The sequence below is a fragment of the Argentina anserina genome, chromosome 5 (genome assembly GCF_933775445.1).
Source record: "Argentina anserina chromosome 5, drPotAnse1.1, whole genome shotgun sequence".
NCBI lineage: Eukaryota > Viridiplantae > Streptophyta > Magnoliopsida > Rosales > Rosaceae > Argentina > Argentina anserina.
This window is the reverse complement of record NC_065876.1, coordinates 9,270,785-9,293,361: the sequence shown is the minus strand read 5'-3', so window position 1 is coordinate 9,293,361 and position 22,577 is coordinate 9,270,785. Positions and strand designations below refer to the sequence as shown.

General features: G+C 40.5%; 4 protein-coding genes across 4 annotated transcripts; all 4 read right to left on the bottom strand.

Moving 5' to 3' along the window:
* Positions 1-399: 399 nt before the first annotated feature.
* LOC126796025 (major strawberry allergen Fra a 1.08-like) lies at positions 400-1,141 on the bottom strand. The gene has a single exon (XM_050522787.1). It carries the CDS (start codon positions 1,075-1,077, stop codon positions 595-597), a length of 483 nt encoding a protein of 160 aa, XP_050378744.1. The 5' UTR covers positions 1,078-1,141; the 3' UTR covers positions 400-594.
* Positions 1,142-14,790: 13,649 nt separating this feature from the next.
* On the bottom strand, positions 14,791-15,506 carry LOC126796027 (major strawberry allergen Fra a 1.08-like). Its single transcript, XM_050522789.1, has one exon. The coding sequence runs from the start codon at positions 15,449-15,451 to the stop codon at positions 14,969-14,971; it is 483 nt and encodes a 160-aa protein (XP_050378746.1). The 5' UTR covers positions 15,452-15,506; the 3' UTR covers positions 14,791-14,968.
* A 1,666-nt stretch (positions 15,507-17,172) lies between these two features.
* On the bottom strand, positions 17,173-17,958 carry LOC126796026 (major strawberry allergen Fra a 1.08-like). Its single transcript, XM_050522788.1, has one exon. It carries the CDS (start codon positions 17,869-17,871, stop codon positions 17,389-17,391), a length of 483 nt encoding a protein of 160 aa, XP_050378745.1. The 5' UTR covers positions 17,872-17,958; the 3' UTR covers positions 17,173-17,388.
* A 684-nt stretch (positions 17,959-18,642) lies between these two features.
* On the bottom strand, positions 18,643-21,674 carry LOC126795455 (deoxyribodipyrimidine photo-lyase). The gene is given in 11 exon segments (XM_050522292.1): positions 18,643-18,955; positions 19,135-19,206; positions 19,303-19,384; positions 19,707-19,765; positions 19,886-19,922; positions 20,013-20,170; positions 20,893-21,013; positions 21,015-21,122; positions 21,207-21,340; positions 21,371-21,632; positions 21,634-21,674. Coding segments are annotated over 11 exon segments (1,245 nt in total). The 3' UTR covers positions 18,643-18,784.
* Between the last annotated feature and the right edge of the window lie 903 nt (positions 21,675-22,577).

Sequence of the window (22,577 nt, the reverse complement as noted above, 5' to 3'; positions counted from 1 at the left end):
TCGATTTGATTTCTTCCAACTTCTCACTTTATTTGCAGCAAATTACTTGCAACCATATGATTACTTGAGGAGTGTATGGCATTTTATCAAACAATGCTGCTGCATTTATATCTCTTAATACATGACCCCATTTAGAAATGACATGAACAAGAAAAATGAAATGAAAATGAAGGTACTGATAAAAGTTGTATGACAATATAGAACGAGGATTGTATGTTATATATGAAACAAAGGCAGGCCGATGAAATAGGAAACGAATAGGACTACAAACAGCCCGTTTGAAAGTTTACCATCACTACACAAAGAATTATGAGACTGTCCCATCTGATTATTAATATGAAATAATTAAAATACGAATAAAAATATGTATGCAAATCCATCTTATTGTGACAATCAAAATCAAATGATCATGGCTTTCTTTATTGAGAATTTGAGATTGATATCAAATACAAGTATATAATATTTCATCAGAACTTAAAATGCTTGATCAACTTCACACCAAATTGCAAAAGGAAAGAAAAAAAAACGATAGACGATACATGATTGCTGTATCTAGCATCGAGCTAGTAGTACCTAGATAGCTCGACAGAGTTCTTAGTTGTAAGCATCAGGGTTGGCAACAAGGTGGCTCTCAATAATCTTGAACAGACCAGCGGCCCTTTCTTTGCCAGCCTTAACATGCTCTTCCTTGATCTCGACATCACCCTTGGTGTGGTAGCAGCTGGTGCTCTTAATGACGGAGCCTCCGTCGGATGATGCAACCAACTTAGTCTCGTAGGAGATCTTCTCAATCTTGTCTGAGATAGCATCTCCTTCGATCATGCTGTACTTGTACACAAAGTTGTCCTTGTCAATGCCGTCGATCTGATGCTTCACGTAGCTGTATTCACTTCCTTCTCCGAGGTTGATCTTCTTGATGGTTCCGACACCTCCATCTCCTTGAAGAATTTCAGTGCTCTTAACTGCCTGGGGAGCGATCTTGGGGATGAGGTTGTCGGCGTCGAGAATGAAGGCCTTGAACAACCTGGCTGGTGGGATGACAGATGTAAACTCAGATTCATAAGTGAAGACACCCATGATGATGGCTTAAGTGAATAATCTGATGGAGGAACTTAACAAGTAAACTTTTGAAGTAGATGGTATTAGATGTGGGAAAGGACGAGCTCTTGATGTGGTACTTATAGCCTAGGAGAGTAGGAGGAATGCAAGAATATGGAGTGTGGACAGGGCATTAATTATTTCTATTTTCTAAAGCTGTCGAATGTTGATTATGCATGTGAAAATAAGGTATATAATTTTCAATTCAAGGTGTTCGATCACGATCAGTACATTAATCTGTAAGTCAAGTCAGCCAAGTTTGAAGTTCTGGAAGTACAATTAAGGTTTGAAGTTCTGGAAGTACAATTAAGGTACGGCCAGTCATTTCATTCCATCCATCGACGTAGTAGCTAGTCTCACTGTTTCAGTAACAAGCCTGATTGCATGCATGAGTAGTTATATATATATACACTCCAGTGTCAACAGTGTTTTAACCCATTTCTCGTTGAGAATCAATGATTATGTAGTTACCATAATAGTAAAGAACGGAACATACGTACATAATAAGAAAGGGTGATTTTTCCGGCTTATCAGAAGCTTCCGTCAAGACTTGAAAGCTTGAGTCTCATTCAATAATGGCACACCGGTGACCGGTCAACATTTCCGGTTTGAAATATACGTTGGAATTAATACAGCTCCAGTGGCAAACGAGTCCCAATCATATATTCATACATATGGAAAGTAACATGAAGATTACAAGCTGGGCACCTCTATGGATTCTAGCAACGAATTTATGATCTTACACAAAATCCTTCTAATGTAACTAAAGAATTTAATTCCTAGTGTTGTATTTCTTCTACAGTTGAAACTGTCTTGGCTATGAGATTGTACACTTTTGTTACATAATAAAACCCACCTAAATTTTGCTAAAGTAATGATAATATAATACTTAATCTCAAATGCAATATTACTGGATCAAATGAAGAGTCTTGGTTTGCAGATAACTAAGAACTAGGACGCAAAATAAAACATTCAACAATACTTAGTTTTTTTTATCATATTATAATACCTTTTATTTAGGATTCAATTAGAGTATAAACTAGGGAAAATTATATTTAAAAAAGTCGATTTAAACATTGGTAATTAGAAAAAAAATCATCAAAAGATTTAAAAATTATAAAACAGTCAATTTTTTAAAAACCTTTAAACCGTTGCCCTTGATTTTCATGAAATTTACGAATTACCGTAAACAATCCTCTGTCCTCTCTACCTGTCCAGAACTAGATCTGGTTGCAGCGTTTTGCTTCAGAAAAAGAAAAAACAAAACCCATCGAAGCTCTCTCACCCTCTCTGTCCTTATAGCCTTGACCTGGTCGTCATAATCTCGTCGGAGGTGGAGGACTGCATGAGGTCTGAGGCGTAGGGAAGATGTTGAAGGTGCAGAGATAGAAAGAGGTGCGGGGATGACATCGGAAAGTGCAAGCACGGCGTCGGAGGTGCAGGGACAGAAAGAACCTCAGGGACAAAAGCCGCTGCAGCTAGAGATTCTTTGCTCCGAACTTCGGCAAAACGGGGAACCTCTCCACGGCCGCATTGTGTACTGAAGCTACCCGCAATTCTGACGCCAGCTTGCAAGCCCCGGTGACGTCGCAGAGAAGCTAGAAGCCTTGCTGAGAGGAGTAGAGATCAGAGAGATCCGGAGGTGGAGGACTGCACGAGGTCTGAGGCGTAGGGAAGATGTCGAAGGTGCAGAGATAGAAAGAGGTGCGGGGATGACATCGGAAAGTGCAAGCACGGCGTCGGAGGTGCAGGGACAGAAAGAACCTCAGGGACAAAAGCCGCTGCAGCTAGACATTCTTTGCTCCGAACTTCGGCAAAACGGGGAACCTCTCCACGGCCGCATTGTGTACTGAAGGTACCCGCAATTCTGACGCCAGCTTGCAAGCCCCGGTGACGTCTCAGAGAAGCTAGAAGCCTTGCTGAGAGGAGTAGAGATCAGAGAGATCGAAGCTTGTGACCGGAGTCCCTCGTGGTGTCCCTCGCCTGCACTACAAGAATAAATGACTTAAACGACAACGACATTTCGTCACTTAAGATCTTATTTTCGTCATCTTAAGACATTAGAGGATGAAATGTTCGTCATCTAAGTTCCGTCAGCTAAGTGATGTGACCCAAGTATATAGACGACCAAATTTGCAATCACCCTAGTACAAATTAGGCGACGAAAATGTGTTCGTCACTTGGAAACTTACAAGAAAAAAGTTAGCCACTTAGACGACAATATATTTCGTCACTTATGTGTAGATAGATCAACAATAAAATAAATAATTAAAATTAATGAATAAATTTAATTCATTATTACACAATTTTCATTTTTATTCCATTTTCATTTTATTCCGTTTTCATTCTTATTTATTTAAATCAATAATGTTCTTTTTATTTTTTTTCTCAATTTGATCTCAAACAACCACACCACGGTATGGTGGTTCTTCACTTTGACACCATAGTGCCACACCGTCCAAACCACCACTGCCAAATACCGGCCATTAAATGCGTCGTCCGTCTTTTTTTGAACTAAGAACTCCAAATCTACCATAACCAAATTCATGGAGCTCACCAAAAAATACCATAGCTATCGACAACCAAATTGAGTGAAACCTTGAGTATGAAGATTAACTAGACCAAACCAAATAGGAAGTCCTCTGAATCGGAAGCTGCATAGTTTCAGATCTCGATTCTCTAGAAAATACAACAACAATGATGAGGAATGGTGCTGGAAGTGTGTTGACTATGGCGGTGCCAGAAGCTTCTTCTCATGGAATTCAGATTGGTACTTTGGTCGGGTTTTGGGATCTGAAGGGAGAGAGAGTTGGAGAGAGATTCTGAGAGAAAGAGGAAGAAAACATGATACGATTTGAGATATGAAGGAAGAAAATAGTTGCATATAAAGGGAAAGGCAGAGAAGATGAGTTGAGATCTGAAGGGAGAAGATTCAAAAGAGTCACAGAAAGATGAAGGAGGAGGAGACAAGTTCATATATGAAATTATGAAAGATCGATATAGATAAGGAAGGAGAGAACTAAATAAGGTGATTTGGTGGTGTGGGATGAATATGTACCATTAGATTTAGACACATCTGACGGTGTGCTTAGTGATCCACACCATGTTCTTCAATTAGATGAGTATTTTACTTATGTGACTTTTTTTTTATTATACTTTAATGAAACGAATCACACTATTTATGAATATACCATAATGAAATATATATATATACACATATATATAATTATAATAAAATGGGGTGAATTCAATTCTTTACCATTTACCGTATGTACTCATATATATATATATATATATATATATATATATATATATGTCCATGATTGAATTTTTTTATTCTAAAGTTTGATGTTATTATCTTAATTAGTCTTTATCATGTATGAACTTCAATATAAATAAATATTATATACTACGCTATATATCTAACAAATTAAAATGAATCTTTTCAAATTTGTTTTGATGTATTCAAAGTTTTGTTTTTTTAAAGGCTTTTCAAAGTTTTCTTATATATGGGATGATGCATATATATATATATATATTTATTTATTTTTAAATTGAGCTCTCAACTTCTGGCCAAACATTATGTTCCTTCCATTAAAGGTTCTCATTGATAATTAAGATTAAATCGGTGATGATTTTGAAATTATTACTTTTTTAATTATTCATGAACCTTGAAGGAATGAATTAAAATTCATCAATGTCAATCATAAGTACTTATTTCTTTCAAATTTAAAAATGAGTGATGTTATTAACACCCTATTTTCCACATAATATGGTATTGATGACATGTGAGAAAATAAAACTTTTTTTCATATTATCAAGTCGTACTTTTACTTAGACGACGAACAAATTCGTTATCCAAAGAGACAGACTCGTCACCTAAGTACAACTAATATGACGAAGCATAAGTGCGTCATCTAAGTGTTGTGTTTCAACAACAAAAAATTAATTTGTCGGCTTAGTCACCCACTCATATGACAAAACGAGTTATCGTCGTCTAAGTTTCAATAAAATGACAAGTTTCAATAAAATGTTTTGTCATCTTACCTTTTCTTAGATGACGAATGTTTTTCATTGTTGTCGTCTAAGTTACTTTTTCTGGTAGTGCCGAGAAAATATCCTTAGTGGTGCCCATAGAAAATATGTGGGTGCCCTAATCTATTTCTATTCATTTTTTTTATATGAAAGGGTGTTCGTTTCTTTTCAATTGCCGGTGAATACTAGTTGTTCAAATCAGATTCAATCGTCATGGGTCACATCACCGGTTACATTAGTAGTCACACAAGTAGTCACACCGTAACTGTCAATATGACTACTTTATCACATTATAGTCACACTACCCGTCACATAATAATGGTATAACCACAAAAGTAGTGTGACTCTCAATGTGTGTCTAATGGTATAATTATCAGTGTGACTACTAGTATGACCTCTAGTGTGGCTATTGGTGTGTTTACCAACGTGACATTTGGTGTGAATCCTAGTGTGGCTATAGGTGTGACAACCTCAATGTCGATATTTGAATCGTATTAGTTTATTTGAGAAGTTTAAGATCACATTACATCAGACAAAGGTTCGTTATTTCTATCAATTCTAATCTTCATCATTTTTTTTTCACATTTTCTTCTTGTCACAACATAGTCACATTACCAAATACATATGTAGTCACACTACCAGACACAATGACAGACATAATGGCAGTCACAATGTCATTATTATAACAACCAATGTGACTACAATAATGACTAGTGGTGTGACTGCAAGTGTGACAACGGTTCGTTAATTCTAATAATTATTTTCTTCTTCCTTTTCTTTTCCACATTTTCTTCTTGTTACAACATAGTCACACTAACAAATACACAAGTAGGTAATCATATTACCAGATACAATGGCAATTACATAGTCATCATTATAACAACCAGTGTGCTACAATTGTGATTGGTAATGTGACTGCAAATGTGACATGCCGAGAAAAATTTGTAAATTTACGAAATTATGTTAAAATTAAAATAATATTGGTATGAATGTGTACAAAATCAAGAGAATATCTAGATTTAAGGAGCCTTGGGCTCCGGTTTTGCCAGAAAAGCTGAAGCATCGCCATGGACGAAGGTAGCCCCATTCAAGGGTTTTTGTGCCTTGTACGGTTGTCGATTTGGAGTGAGTTTGATATCAAATGACAAAGGGAAGAAATATTTTTCCAACGGTACCAACCACGCTCAAATTCATTGTTGGACGACAAATTTATGGCCGGAATAAAAAGAAAAAAAAGTGAAAAAGGGCAAAACAATCTGAAAAAATATTTAAAAAGTGATTTTTTTTCTAAGTGTTTTTAAACTTTGTTAAGTTTTTTTTCTAATTTCTAATTAAATGTGATGATAATTTTATAATTAGATTCCTTTCAATAACATTTTTATAATTTAAGATTGAATTTGGTACTAAGCATTGGATTTGTCTATGGTACGGTGCAGCGCTGCATACCATACATACCGAATCGGACGGTGGACAAAGGGTGTATTAAAATACACGTGGGGTCTGTAGGGTGTATGGACGGTAGATTAGGGGCGCTGCACGCATGCAGCGCTGTACCATAGAATTTTCCCTAAACAATAGTTCCCCTATAAACTAAAGGTAGATGCTCATCTTGGTGAGGTCCGAGGTATACCGATTGTTCTCTTGTTATATACGATTTTTTTTTTCACATTATTTGTAACAATTCAATTTCTTTCAACACTTCAAAAATAAAATTTTATAAGGCAAAACCCATCATTCTAATTGAAGCAAACTTACAAGAGCAACCATATATAAGATTTAGTATTTGGGTGAGTCTGGCGCGCATCTTTATCATATAATTGGGCTTGTGCATGTATATCAATAAGTATACCTAGAACTCATTTAAATCAATAAGTACACCTAGAACTCATTTAAATTACACGACACAAAAGCGAAGTGAAATTATACTAAGAGGGAGACTAACAGAAATCGTATGACAAAATAGAATGATCAAGGAATGTACATTACATCATATACATGAATCACCTGCCATGTAGAACAAAATTCACGTCAACGAAAATTACCTATATTCATGTCAATTGTCATATAGGACTTTTAAGTTCAAACATCCTTTTAACGTTTCAGTTCAATTTAATTTATATGCATGCAACTAAATGACCCAACCTTAGTCGTCTATATGTTATGACCATCATGCATTTGTATTAAATTATCGATATTAAGTTTTTACCATTCACATTGAGTCGTGTATTTACACGCAATATTTTACTATGAAAATCATTGAAATGGGAATCAAATTATAAATGCAAATCCAGGCTGTGATCGAATATCAAATGATTATTTGTTTGAGGATGAAATACTTGTATATTATTGAATGATATGGGGGCCTATATATAGGCATTTACAACACCACAATCCCGTAGGATTCGGAGTCCTAATCTACTACGGAGATGCTAATCTATCTCCTAACAGGAAACCTATTAGGCTAAGACACACACAAGGGTAGAATAGTAATTCTCCCGGAACACTCCCCCTTGTGTCGCATGCCTAGGTTGCATGGTGCACACATCGTTGCCTCGGTAAAAACCTTGTCAAGCAAAACAAAAATCTCTTGGGTAAAACAAAAGCTTGATCGAAGGGAAAAAGAGCACAACGCACCAACTACTTAAGGATCTTAACATGTGATGTAGACTCCTCCTCAAGTCTACCAAACTCTAGTATTCCGATAAACGACGCATGCCAATGCTCTTCACATGTTTCACAAAAGTAGATTTAGGCAAAGACTTAGTGAACAAATCCGCAACATTGGATTCTGAACTCACTTGATTGATCTGAACATTCAAGAACTTCTGTTGTTGAACGTTGTAGAAGAACTTAGGCGAAATATGCTTGGTGTTGTCTCCCTTGATGAAACCTAACTTCGTCTGCTCTATGCAAGCAGCATTATCTTCATAAATGCACGTAGGTTGATCAGTTGTAGAGACTAATCCACAAGAATCACGAATATGGCGAACAAGTGATCGTAGCCAAACACATTCTTTCACTGCTTCATGGAGAGCGATGATCTCCGCGTGATTCGAAGAAGTAGCAATAAGAGATTGCTTTGTGGATCTCCAAGATATCGCCTTATTCCCAATGGTAAACACATAACCGGTTTGAGAACGAGCCTTGTGAGGGTCAGAGAGGTACCCTGCATCGGCATAACCAACTAACAAGTTGTTTGGAGTCTTTGCATCGGGGGAAAGAGCTGCACGGGACCGGTGGCTGCTCTCGGCACCGCGCACGGTCTCCACGCCATGGCGGCCGGCGGCATCGCTGCGGCGTACGGCGGCAAGGCCGGGGTCGGCGACGGCGGTGGTGTGGGGAGATACCGTGGCGGTGTTCTCTCTGCAATAGGGGTAGAACAATCTCATGTCAATGGAACCTTTCAAGTATCGAAACAAATGCTTGATTCCATTCCAATGACGTAGCGTAGGTGCGGAGCTAAATCTAGCCAATAAGTTCACTGCGAAAGATATGTCCGGTCTAGTGCATTGAGCAAGATACAATAGTGCCCCAATCGCACTAAGGTATGGAACTTCAAGACCAAGAACGTCTTCATCATCCTCTTTAGGACGGAAGGGATCCTTCTTGATATCTAGACTTCGGACGACCATGGGAGTAGACAATGGACTGCATAGATCCATATTGAAACGTCGAAGCATCTTCTGCGTGTAATTTGACTGATGCACTAAGATGCCGTCGGCCCTATGCACAAGCTCAAGGCCGAGACAGAATTTCGTCTTCCCTAGGTCTTTCATCTCAAATTCCGACTTCAAATAAGACACGGTCTCTTCAATCTCATCAAGAGTACCGATTATGTTCATGTCATCAACGTAGACCGCAACGATGACGAATCCGGAATTTGTCTTTCGTATGAAAACGCATGGGCATAGTTCATCATTCTTGTAACCCCTTCTCACCAAGTATTGATGCAACCGATTGTACCACATTCTTCCGGATTGCTTTAACCCATACAATGAACGACGTAATCTGACTGCATGAGCACTCCGTGGTCTGGAGGCACTTGATGGAGGTAAAGGTAGTCCCTCAGGAGCTTTCATGTATATCTCTGCGTCAAGATCCCCATAGAGATAAGCTGTGACCACATCCATAAGCTGCATGTTTAGTCTTTCGGACACTACCAGACTAATAAGGTAGCGGAAGGTAATGATGTCCAGAACAGGAGAATAAGTCTCTTCATAGTCAATACCAGGTCGTTGTGAGAATCCTTGCGCCACGAGTCTTGCCTTATAACGCACGATCTCGTTCATCTCATTACGCTTACGAACGAAGACCCATTTATGTCCAACAGGTTTGACATCTCTTAGAGTCAATTCAACCTTTCCGAAGACTTCTCGCTTCGCTAATGAGTCAAGTTCTGCCTGGATTGCTTCCTTCTACTTCGGCCAATCTGCTCTGCGTTCGCATTCAGCTACAGAGCGAGGTTCAACGTCGTCTTCAGATATGATCTCAAGTGCGACGGAATAAGCGAAAACGTCATCAATGCATGTAGTGGCTCGGTTTCGGACCGACTGCTCACTTGTGTAGTTCACTGAGATTTCGTTGTTCTCTGGCATCAAACAAGGTTCCATAGCGTCCCACGGAAACACTTGAGTTGATTCATGGACATAGCTGTAATCAGAGACAACTTCATACGATGGTGATTCATCGTTGATGACGCGCTGTGCCTTAATCATTCGCTTCTTTCTAGGTTTTGAATCCCTAGAGTTTATCGGTCTCCCCCTTTTTCTTTGAGGAGCCGAGGCCGAAGCTGCTCCATGCCGGGCCATCTCAGCATCGTCGCCACAAGGGGCGCCGGCAACACCACGGCGTACGGTGGTGCCGCCGTCGGCCTCCGTCCCACTGTCAGGGGCGGTGCCAACGTTGCTAGGTCCAGGAGCTTGTCTTCCACGCCCGTATTTCGGGACATCCAACCGTGCCGGTACGTTCGCAGCGGGTATGTTTGATCTCGTCACTTTAGCAATATCTACAAAGCCGTCGGGCATCGAATCCGCGACTTTCTGGAGGTCGATAATGCGTTGCACTTCTAACTCACTTTGAGCAGTGCGGGGATCATAATGAGACATAGTGGGGACACACCACGTCAATTCCTGACGTTCATTTGGAATGATAACATTCCCATCTCCCCCTAACGACGGGAAGCATGTCTCATCAAAGTGACAATCTGCAAATCTTGCAGTAAAGAGATCTCCGGTGGTTGGTTCTAAGTAGCGGACAATCGTTGGGGAATTATAGCCAACATAGATACCTAATCGTCTCTGAGGACCCATCTTAGTACGCAGCGGAGGCGTAATAGGCACATAAACGGCGCAACCAAAGATGCGTAAGTGTGAAATATTGGGTTCGTAACCAGTGACCATCTGGTACGCACTAAACGCTTGGTTAACCGCGGGTCGGAAACGAATAAGTGTCGCTGCATGCAACACTGCATATCCCCACGCAGAGACCGGCAGGTTAGTACCCATAACCATTGCCCGAGCAACAAGCTGAATACACTTGATGGTAGCCTCTGCTAGACCATTCTGTGAATGAACATGAGGAACGGGATGTTCAACTTCGATCCCAATAGACATGCAGTAATCATCAAAAGTTTTGGAGGTGAATTCTCCAGCATTATCCAAACGAATGGATTTGATAGTATAATCGGGGTGGTGAGCCCGAAGTTTGATGATCTCAGCTAATAACTTAGCAAATGCAGCATTCCTTGTGGATAGCAATGCGACGTGTGACCAACGCGTCGATGCATCAACCAATACCATAAAATATCGAAAAGGTCCGCATTCTGGTTGAATAGGTCCACAAATGTCACCTTGGATACGTTGTAAGAATGGAATGTTCTCGGTTGAAGCCTTAGCAAAAGAAGGACTTCCTTGAAATTTAGCAAGAGAACAAGCTTTGCAAAACGAGCGATGGGCATCAGAAATTGCCATGGAGGCATGTGAAAGCACGGGAGGCATCACAAGCTCCTGTGAAGGAGGGGATGCCGCCACCGACGGCATGAAAGCCGAGGAGCTGCCGAGTGGGGCATGCTCGGCCACACCATGCGGTGCATGGGTAGGCACGGCCTCACCGTGCGGAGCACGGGTGAGGTGATCCTCCAATCGCTTCCGGGACTTGAAAAATGGATGACCATGTGAATTCTTAAGAATTCTAATCATCATATCACGTCCAGGGTGCCCGAGACGGGCATGCCAAAGCATATAAGAGTCTGAATCACAAAAGTTGCGTTCAACCGCATATGATTCAAAGATCCGAATGGAAGTAAGATACAAACCATTCCCAAGACTCTTCATCTTCTCTAAGATGCGGCGATGACCTGCTTTCTCAGAGGTAACGCAAAGATATTCATCTCCATTCTCAACATAAGTATCGAGGTGAAAACCATTGGCACGTATGTCCTTAAAACTTAGCAAGGTGCGGGGAGACTTCGGCGCATAAAAAGCGTCTACGACGTTAAGAGTCGTACCATTAGGCAACATGAAAAAAGCAGTGCCTCTTCCTTGAATGATGGATTTCGAGCCAATCATTGTAGTCATCGAAGAAGTCGAAAACACTAGATCCGTGAACAACTGCCTGTGCCGTAGGACAGTGTGGGTGGTTCCGCAATCAGCTAGAAATTCGATTTCACCGCGGGACATCTACAAAATGACAATTAAGAGAGTCAGCGACACGGGAACAATTCTATACAATACGCCGTAGGATATTGTAAGAATGGGAATCGGAACGAAGGTCGATCCCATCGAATGTATCACATGGCAATAGTACTACATTCTTCAACTAAAGAGTTGGAAATCATGGTATTGAAGCAGTGAAATACCAAACAGTAAACTAGGGTGGTATAAACCATCCAAAAATAGTGTGGAAACACACACAAAGAGTACCGGTGAGTGCATATAACGGACTTGGAGAAAACCGGAAAAACAAACCGGAAAACCATGTCAAAAGAACTCTAAACCGGGTGAATGTTGGACGAGGAAAACGTGGCAGTAGGGGCTGCTGCAATATGCCGGAAGAATCACGAGAAAACGACGAAAAAATCGTCGAAAAACTCGGTGGAAAACCGGCGGCACCGATTGCCGGAAAAACCGGCCGGCGGCTGTCGAAACTGGCCAGTATGGAGGCCGGGACTTCAGGTCCGACAGGGGACGCCGGCAGGAACCGAGTGGCGGTGCCGGAAACGCCGGGAAATGGCCGGAAGACGGCGAATACGCCGGCAAAACGTGCCGGAAACGCCGGAATAGTAACCGGGGCCTGCCAAGGCAAAACGACGTCGTTTTTCGACGTTCCGAGGTTCGTTTTCCGAATTTTAAGTTCCAAATTCACAATGTAGTGCTATTGGGGTCCCATGTAACCCAAAAAACGTCCAATTTAAAAACCACGTGAGTTGCACACGTTGATCATCATGCTAAGTGTCAGATAAATAAAATTCTCAAAGAGATCGTCTTGTAAGCAAGAATTGAGAAATTTTATTGAATGCCAATCTTTAATACATCACACATAAACTTCTAATTCCAAAATCAAAAGACTATTACAAAGTCAATGAAAATAACAATGGCGGTCGGCCATAACAATACTTGAATCATAAAGCTAAAGAAGCTAAAACTACTAATCAAAGTCGGGAGTATCCATTGTAGCAACCGGAGGCCTAGCTTTAGAAGCAAGGGGCTCGGGTTTCATGGAGATGTGGTGAGTCTCAATCTCATGGTCCTCATCCACATGATTCGATTCGGGTTGTAGAAACTTCTTGTAGGCGGAGTAAGCCTTGATCATCTCTTTGCTAGCGCGACAATCGCGATTAAAGTGCTTGAAGGAGCCACATTTGAAGCATGGAGACTTGCCATTACCGGAAGTGGAGGCATTAGGAGGCGCACGGCCTCCTTGGAGTGTGGGACGGGGACGGCCTCCCCCTGAGGGTGCGGCGCCGCCACCATCATGGGTCCATGTATTGGACCGAGGCCGAGATCGGCCTTGTTGCCTCCCACCACGAGAGTTGTTATTTTGGTGCTGATATGGAGCATTCCTTGATTGATTCTTTTGCTTAGGAGATTTCCCATAATTAGCATGTGGCGTAGAAATTCTTTTAGTGCCAACAGGTCTAGTGTTGTTGTTGAGGAGAATCTCAGAATGTCTCTCCTTCTTAGCTAAGAGTGCCATTAAGTCGGCAAAAGACCGGATCTTCCCTTCCTCTACATGAGAGCGGTACGTATGAGCTTGAACCTCATAGTTGATTGGAAACGTATCCAATGTTTTATTGAGAAGATCTAGGTCGGTCTTGATGACACCAACGGTGCCAAGATCGGATTGCAAGCATAGCATATCCTGATTGAACTCATCCACTCTCTTATAGTCCAATAGACGGATGTTATCCCATCTAATGGTCAATTCAGGAAGAAGCTTATCATGAACGTTGTTGTACCGCAAGCGTAGTTTGTCCCATAATTCTTTAAGATCTTTTACGTTCAAGTATTGCCTCTTGAGAGTTGCATGGATGTGACGTCTCATAAAGATGAGAGTCTGAGTCTTAGCCATAGGTGGGAAATCAGCAGGAGGGTCGGCAAACATGCCTTCAATCCCTCGGCTCTCGAACGCGAGTTCCATGTCGGAAACCCAGCGGTGGTATTCCTTTCCTTCTAGATCAAGAAGGCCAAATTCCGGTCGAGATGGCGATGACATCTACAAAACGAATACGGAATCGATTAGATTCAAGTATAATAGGAATTAGAAGGGGTGACGTATATGGTCACAAAAAAAATCGATGCAAGCGGCGATACTCATGATCGCACCCAAAACAGCGGTGCACTCAGGCGACCACACGAAAATCGATTAACTTCCCTTTCAAAACAATCGTGACTCCCCCAGGACCGTCACACAGAAAACATCGATCAAGAGGGGAAACCCATCCCTCTATAGTCTCATCGGCGTTATAAGAAAGGCCGGAATTAAGACAAGAAGAAGGCTAATAGCGCCCGATATAATATATCTATACGTTCAAAAGCGGGAACGTTTATAAAAATTTACCTTGGGAGGTTTGTAGTATACGGGAGTAGCTTCTCTTGAGCGAAGTCCTTGCTTGTGACTTTCACGTCTCTTGCGTGAATATGCGGGAGGAGCAATTTTGAGTGATTTGATGCGGGAACTTGCGGGGCAAAAAGATTTCTTTGCGGAGCGAATGCAGAGGAAGCGCTGCGGGGCTGCGGGGCTGCAGGGCGGCGGGGCTGCAGGGCTGCGGGGCTGCGGGGCTTGCGAGGGCAGGGGCTGCGAGGGCAGGCAGGGGCTGCGGCGGCGGCAGGAGATTGCGGCGGCAGCAGGAGGCAGCGGCAGGAGGCAGCGGTGCGGCGGAGGTAAGGAAAAAATTTCGGAAGGCTCTAAAAGATTCAGGGTTTTAGGGCTTCGTGCTGATAACGTGTTTGAGGATGAAATACTTGTATATTATTGAATGATATGGGGGCCTATATATAGGCATTTACAACACCACAATCCCGTAGGATTCGGAGTCCTAATTTACTACGGAGATGCTAATCTATCTCCTAACATGAAACCTATTAGGCTAAGACACACACAAGGGTAGAATAGTAATTCTCCCGGAACATTATTGTTTTTTTTATTGAGATTAAAATCAAATGCAAATATATTACTCTTCATTATACATGATCAACTTCGGACCATCAACTTCACACCAAAAGAAAAGCGAAAATGAAGGGCCACACCAACATAGAAATGACGATACATGCATATCGATATGGATATATCTAACATGCATAATCCAGCCAGTACTATATATATTAGGACAGAGTTCTTAGTTGTAAGCATCAGGGTTGGCAACAAGGTGGCTCTCAATAATCTTGAACAGACCAGCGGCCCTTTCTTTGCCAGCCTTAACATGCTCTTCCTTGATCTCGACATCACCCTTGGTGTGGTAGCAGCTGGTGCTCTTAATGACGGATCCCCCGTCGGAAGATGCAACCAACTTAGTCTCGTAGGAGATCTTCTCAATCTTGTCTGAGATAGCATCTCCTTCGATCATGCTGTACTTGTACACAAAGTTGTCCTTGTCAATGCCGTCGATCTGATGCTTCACGTAGCTGTATTCACTTCCTTCTCCGAGGTTGATCTTCTTGATGGTTCCGACACCTCCATCTCCTTGAAGAATTTCAGTGCTCTTAACTGCCTGGGGAGCGATCTTGGGGATGAGGTTGTCGGCGTCAAGGATGAAGGCCTTGAACAACCTGGCTGGTGGGATGACAGAGGTGAACTCAGATTCATAAGTGAAGACACCCATGATGATGACTTGAGTGAATAATCTGATGGAGGAACTTAACAAGTAAACTTTTGAAGTAGATGGTATTAGATGTGGGAAAGGACGAGCTCTTGATGTGGTACTTATAGCCTAGGAGAGTAGGAGGAATGCAAGAATATGGAGTGTGGACAGGGCTTTAATTATTTCTAAAGCTGTCGAATGTTGATTATGCATGTGAAAATAAGGTGTATAATTTTCAATTCAAGGTGTTCGATCACGATCAGTACATTAATCTGTAAGTCAAGTCAGCCAAGTTTGATGTTCTGGAAGTACAATTAAGGTACGGCCAGTCATTTCATTCCATCCATCGACGTAGTAGCTAGTCTCACTGTTTCAGTAACAAGCTTGATTGCATGCATGAGTAGTTATATATATATATACACTCCAGTGTCAACAGTTTTAACCCATTTCTCGTTGAGAATCAATGATTATGTAGTTACCATAATAGTAAAGAACGGAACATACGTACACAAAAAGAAAGGGTGATTTTTCCGGCTTATCAAAAGCTTCCGTCAAGACTTGAAAGCTTGAGTCTCATTCAATAATGGCAGACACCGGTGACCGGTCAACATTTCCGGTTTGAAATATACGTTGGAATCAATACAGCTCCAGTGGCAAACGAGTCCCAATCATATATATTCATACATATGGAAAGTAACATGAAGATACAAGCTGGGCACCAGCTATGAATTCTAGCAACGAATTTATGATCTTACACAAAATCCTTCTAATGTAACTAATGAATTTCATTCTTAGTGTTGTATTTCTTGAACAGTTAAAACTGTCTTGGCTTTGAGATTGTACAGTTTTGTTACATGATAAACCCACCTAAAGTTTGCTAAAGTAATGATAATATAATACTTAATCTCAATTGCAATATTACTGGATCAAATGAAGAGTCTTGGTTTGTAGATAACTAAGAACTAGGACGCAAAATAAAACATTCAACAATATTTAGTTTTTTTTATCATATTATAATACCTTTTATTTACGATTCAATAATAGTATAAACTAAAGGTAGATGCTCATTGAGGTGAGGTCCAAGGTATACCGATCGTTCACTTGTTATATACGATTTTTTTTTTTTACATTATTTGTAACTATTCAATTTCTTTCAACACTTCAAAAAGAAAGTTTTAAAGGCAAAACCCATCATTCTAATTGAAGCAAAACTTACAAGAGCAACCATATATAAGATTTAGTATTTGGGTGTGTCTGGCGCGCATCTTTATCATATAATTGAGCTTGTGCATGTATATCAATAAGTAAACCTATAACTCATTTAAAATTACACGAGCAACAAAAATGAAGTGATATTATACTAAGAGGGACACTAACAGAAGTCGTATGACAAAATAGAATGATCGAGGAATGTACATTACATCATTTACATGAATCACCTGTCATGTAGAACAAAATTCACGTCAACGAAAATTACCTATATTCATGTCATATAGGACTTTAAAGTTCAAACATCCTTTTAACGTTTCAGTTCAATTTAATTTGTATGCATGCAACTAAATGACACAACCTTAGTCGTCTATATGTTATGACCGTCATACATTTATATTAAAATTATTGATATTAAGTTATTAACCATTCACATTGGTCGTGTATTTACACGCAATACTATCTGAAATTTTACTATGAAAATCATTGAAATAGGTATCAAATTATAAATGCAAATCCAGGCTGTGATCGAATATCAAATGATTATTGTTTTTTTATTGAGATTAAAATCAAATGCAAATATATTACTCTTCATTATACATGATCAACTTCGGACCATCAACTTCACACCAAAAGAAAAGCGAAAATGAAGGGCCACACCAACATAGAAATGACGATACATGCATATCGATATGGATATATCTAACATGCATAATCCAGCCAGTACTATATATATTAGGACAGAGTTCTTAGTTGTAAGCATCAGGGTTGGCAACAAGGTGGCTCTCAATAATCTTGAACAGACCAGCGGCCCTTTCTTTGCCAGCCTTAACATGCTCTTCCTTGATCTCGACATCACCCTTGGTGTGGTAGCAGCTGGTGCTCTTAATGACGGATCCCCCGTCGGAAGATGCAACCAACTTAGTCTCGTAGGAGATCTTCTCAATCTTGTCTGAGATAGCATCTCCTTCGATCATGCTGTACTTGTACACAAAGTTGTCCTTGTCAATGCCGTCGATCTGATGCTTCACGTAGCTGTATTCACTTCCTTCTCCGAGGTTGATCTTCTTGATGGTTCCGACACCTCCATCTCCTTGAAGAATTTCAGTGCTCTTAACTGCCTGGGGAGCGATCTTGGGGATGAGGTTGTCGGCGTCAAGGATGAAGGCCTTGAACAACCTGGCTGGTGGGATGACAGAGGTGAACTCAGATTCATAAGTGAAGACACCCATGATGATGACTTGAGTGAATAATTGGAGGAAAGAACTACTTGTTAAGTAAACTTTGGAGGTGGAAGGTATTGGATATGTGAGACTGTATGAGCTTGATGTGGTTTTATAGCCTAAGGAGAAGGGAGCGTACATGGAGCCTGGACAAGGCTTTGAATTTCTTTATAGCTGTAGAATGTTGATTATGCATGTGAAAATATGGAATATAATTTTCAATTCAAGGTGCATGTTCGATACGATATTCTTTTTAGTCAAGTCAGCCAAGTTTGAAGTTCTGGAAGTACTATTAGTCGACTCATATTCTCAGTAACAAGCATGAAGAGTTTACATCTAGTGTCAACAGTGTTTTACCCCAGTAATTTGAAAACGGTTACATCGTTACCATAAGTCCATAATAACAAGGAATCCAAAGTTACTATAAAGAAAAAGGGTGAGTTTTTCGGCCTTCTACAAGCTTCCTTCAAGACTAGAAAGCTCGAGTCTCATTCAGTAATGGCAGATGCTGGAAAACATTCCCGGTTTGAAATACATGTTGGAATCAATACAAACCCAGTGGCATACAAAATGTGCCCTGATCATACATTCATATGAAATTGCAATGAAACATTACGAGCTGTGCGCCACCTTCAATATTTAAGTTCTAACAGCCATTTACAATCTACATTGTGCAAAATATTTATACCACAGATAAGCAAAGTATTGATACCCAAAAACAGATGGGCAAAGTCCCACAAACTTGTAAAACTGCGGTATTTCATTTGTCCGACTGAAGGACCTCCAAATCTTTATCTTCTAAGGAATTCAGTGCAATAATAATAAAAATTATCATCAGCGACTGCAGTTATAACCGCAAGTCATGACTCATGAGCAACAATTCTGCATAATACCATATTCACTTATTACAGTACCCCGAGTACTACCTGCAGAGTTCCTTGGCCTTTTTACCGAGTACGAGATTTCTGCACTTCTCTTCTTGGTTGTACCAAGCCTCTTCACATAGGATATATCCATCCACGTCAAATTTCCTTTTGCAGCCTGCATAGTTCATGACACGTATTTTCCCAAAAAATGAATGTTCCTTCCAACCCTAAAATTGCAAATCAGATTACCTTATCAGAAAATTTTCAAGAAAAAGATGTCATTTCCTAATATATCACTTCCGGATGTCTGAAAAAAAAAAACAAGTCACTCACAATCACTGATGTTATGATAAGTGAAAAGTTGGGGCAAATTATAGAGATCAAGACAGAAACGATGGACGTAAACCTGGTCATGAACACCCCATATTGACCACATGCAACCAACATATCCATTTGGATCCCTTCCATCTAATTCATACTGGAAGAAGAGTTATTACTTATTAGCCAAAGAGGTCTAGGTGAAATGTTTTGGCGATAGCCTCCAGACAAGCATAATAGAATTGTACTTGCATACCTTGTTATTCAAATATATGGATATTTCAAGGGCTTCTTCAGGTCCTCTTGTCCACTCAAGAATCTTTTTTGCCCAATACATCCTGCAAAAGAAGTTTGAGATAGCAATAACATGATTGGCAATCCTTACAGTAAATACTAAACACAACCAACATCATGACATTGGTATGTGAAACAAGGAACATACAAACTGATTAGATCTAAACTAGTCTAGTCATCAATGCAAGAACAATGAGATCCCATGCGCAGAATAGAAGAATTGCTTAACGGGTCAAAATGAAGATCAGGCCAGACCGCCATACTCAAAGAGTCCAAGGATATCCCAGAAACCATTAAACAAACTCCGACAGTCTGATCAGGAATTAAGAGTAGTAAACCATTTAATAAGAAACAATAGTTCCTTACCGCATAAAACCATGCATCTTCCCATAATGAACCATCTCAAATTGGGAGGCATTCCAGAGCTGCAGATCAGGAGAACAAGAAACAGGACGTGATAAATAACTGATACAGCAGAAGACTTGATACACAACAAGGTGACACGCAAATACATATGCTTCTATGACATAGATCACTTCACTTACAGGATCAGCTGTTTGTGCCTTCTCCATTTGCTCCCTCCTGCAATTTAAATTTCATTTCACATTCCATAACCATTATCGCTTCACAAACAAAGTTCAACATATAAAAAAGGAGAACTATTATATTGACGTGTATATATGTTCATGCTTATCCGAAGCATGGTCAATCAAGGTCTTACGTGCCCATACCCATGCCCCTTGCAATGAATCATATTGAGGCTGGTAGAAGCATTAGCTGTCGGCAAGTTCTCTGCGCACAATCAACTCATCTAAAAATGCATCCACTGCCTTATAATAGCAAGTAAAAGTAGGATAATAAACAATATGAAAAGCACAATAATGTTCTTACATACAGAACTGTAAAATTTATGGACGTAAGCAAGTCAAAACATGTAAGGAAAACATGAAAGCAAAAACAAACATTCAACTTGAATTTCGGATCACGAACCACAGGTAGGGCTGGGCAAAAAGCCCGAAAAATAAAAAAAACCCGGACCGGACCGCCGGACCCGTCCGGGCGGGCCGGGTTTTTTGCCGGGCTCATATGTTGTCATGTGATAAACGGGCCGGGCTTTGTTATGTCCGGGCCGGTCCCGGGCCTTCAAATTTTTAAACAAAAAAACCCGGAAACCCGGGACATTAGGTGTTATTATGTAATTGGCTTTTCGTAAGTGATCCTAAACTTATAGAATAGATACAATGACACTTGAACATAACCAAATAACCATAAACTTAACTAATTCCAATCTCATGATTCCCATTGTCGTCGCCTCGCACTGCTGATTCGCCGCAAACTAGCCAAAAACAGAGTTAGGCCCGGAAAACCGGGCGGGCTCGGCCCGGATGTTACCGGTCCGGGTTTTACCCGGGCCCTGCAATTAATTGACCCGGGCCGGGTTTTATCCGGGCCCTGATTTTTTTAGAAAAAAACCCGGCCCGTCACACTACAACCGGGCCGGGCCCGGGCCCTGAAAAAAAAATCCCGGGCCGGGCCCGTGCCCAGCCCTAACCACAGGACTGAGTTTTTGGACGCTACGTGCCTCCAAGGCAGACCTCTGTGCAGATATTTGCCCAAAATGCAAATATGGAGAAAGGCCAGACAACCCACTTGGTTTCAAAGTGTTATTCCTGTGATGAATAACCATTCAACCTTTTTGTCAAGAATCCATTTTTACTGCCCATCAAAACTTCCATTGCTGCCTTCTCTCCCGGTTCAAACCAGTCAACTTCTACTCCTTTCCTAGTCACACACAAAAACAACATCAACAACACAAACCCAAAAAAATCCCAAAACCATGTCAACAGTTCACAAACAACACCTCACCTCAAAATTTCATCAATAAGACCATCCCAATCAACCGACGGACTTGTTCCCACCCATTTCACAACCGGCGGCTGCAATGCAGGAAAATCAACAAACAACAAACATTTATAAACATGAATTGATTCAATTGGGTACTAATTAAAAGATTCAATCTTTTCGCATACCCGGAAAAGAAAGAACGGAACTTGATGCGTATGTTCAAGATCAGAATGCAATTGCTTCAAGCCTCTCAGCATAAACCCTAATTGGCTGGCGCCAAGAAATTGATCGAACAAATTGAAGGCGACGGCAACCGGAACACAGGCCTTGTTGGCTTCTTCCACGGCGTGAGTCAACGCCCAGTTGTCTTTGACCCTTTGGTCTCTGAACATCCAGTAAACCACCAGACCCGGGTTCGGGTCGATCAGGTTGGTTCCTTGCTTCAGGACGCAAAAGACCCGGTTGGACGGAGGCAGTGTTTGCGGCCATAGAGGAGAGGAATGGGGTGGGTCATTTTCGCCGGCGGGGGACGGAGAATGTGGGCCAGGGTTGGGTTTAGGTTAACTCTCTAAATTGGAGAATGTGAAAATGGGGAAGAAGAAAGAAAAGGAGGGAAAACCAAACGGTTAAAGGTGTGGTTTTGAATGGAGATACGTGGATTGATTAGAGTCGTTAAGGTAGTTGGTTTGATTTGGTGGGTCAGGCCCAATACAAGTTCTAGACCCAAAACTGAATAGGGATGCGGCCCAAATGTAAAGAGTACTCTCATCTCATTCAGCACCTCAATTAATTTCAAAGAACAATTTGTTCCAAACAAATTTAAAATGCAGGCTTTCTTGTAATGTCAACCCCATGCCAGCTACTCATGATGAAAATAGAGTCATCATCTCATTGATCTGGTGTTTACTGAAAGTATCTTTCCTTCACCTTGTTTTCCTATTATTGCTCAAAAAGCATTATAATGTCCATGACCTACTTTAACTGTGATTCCTCAAGTATATCAAAACCTCTATAAATGAATAATGTCGGGAACATAATACATTATTATTTAGCGAGATTATTAAATTATCGTTTATCAATAAATTATTCATTTATAGAGAGTTCTGTTGTTACTCCAGCTAAATTAATTATAGTCGTTCAGCTTGATTACTATGTCTATTTTAGTTAGGATTATATATTTATTCACTTTCCAAATTTGGTATAATTTCATCCTAAAAGTAACTTTAAAATAATAAATTTAAATAATTACTTTCTTAATTTATATTATGAATTTTATTCACTATTTTTGTATATATGTGATCAATTATTAATCATTTTAACTATTTTTTTTATATTTTATTAAATTAATTATTACTTTATATATATATTCGATGTGACCTATAGAGGTTCTTA

Excerpts from the sequence above, each read along its gene's own strand:
- LOC126796026 (XM_050522788.1), bottom strand. The coding sequence starts at position 17,871 with ATGGGTGTCTTCACTTATGAATCTGAGTTCACCTCTGTCATCCCACCA.
- LOC126796025 (XM_050522787.1), bottom strand. The coding sequence starts at position 1,077 with ATGGGTGTCTTCACTTATGAATCTGAGTTTACATCTGTCATCCCACCA.
- LOC126796027 (XM_050522789.1), bottom strand. The coding sequence starts at position 15,451 with ATGGGTGTCTTCACTTATGAATCTGAGTTCACCTCTGTCATCCCACCA.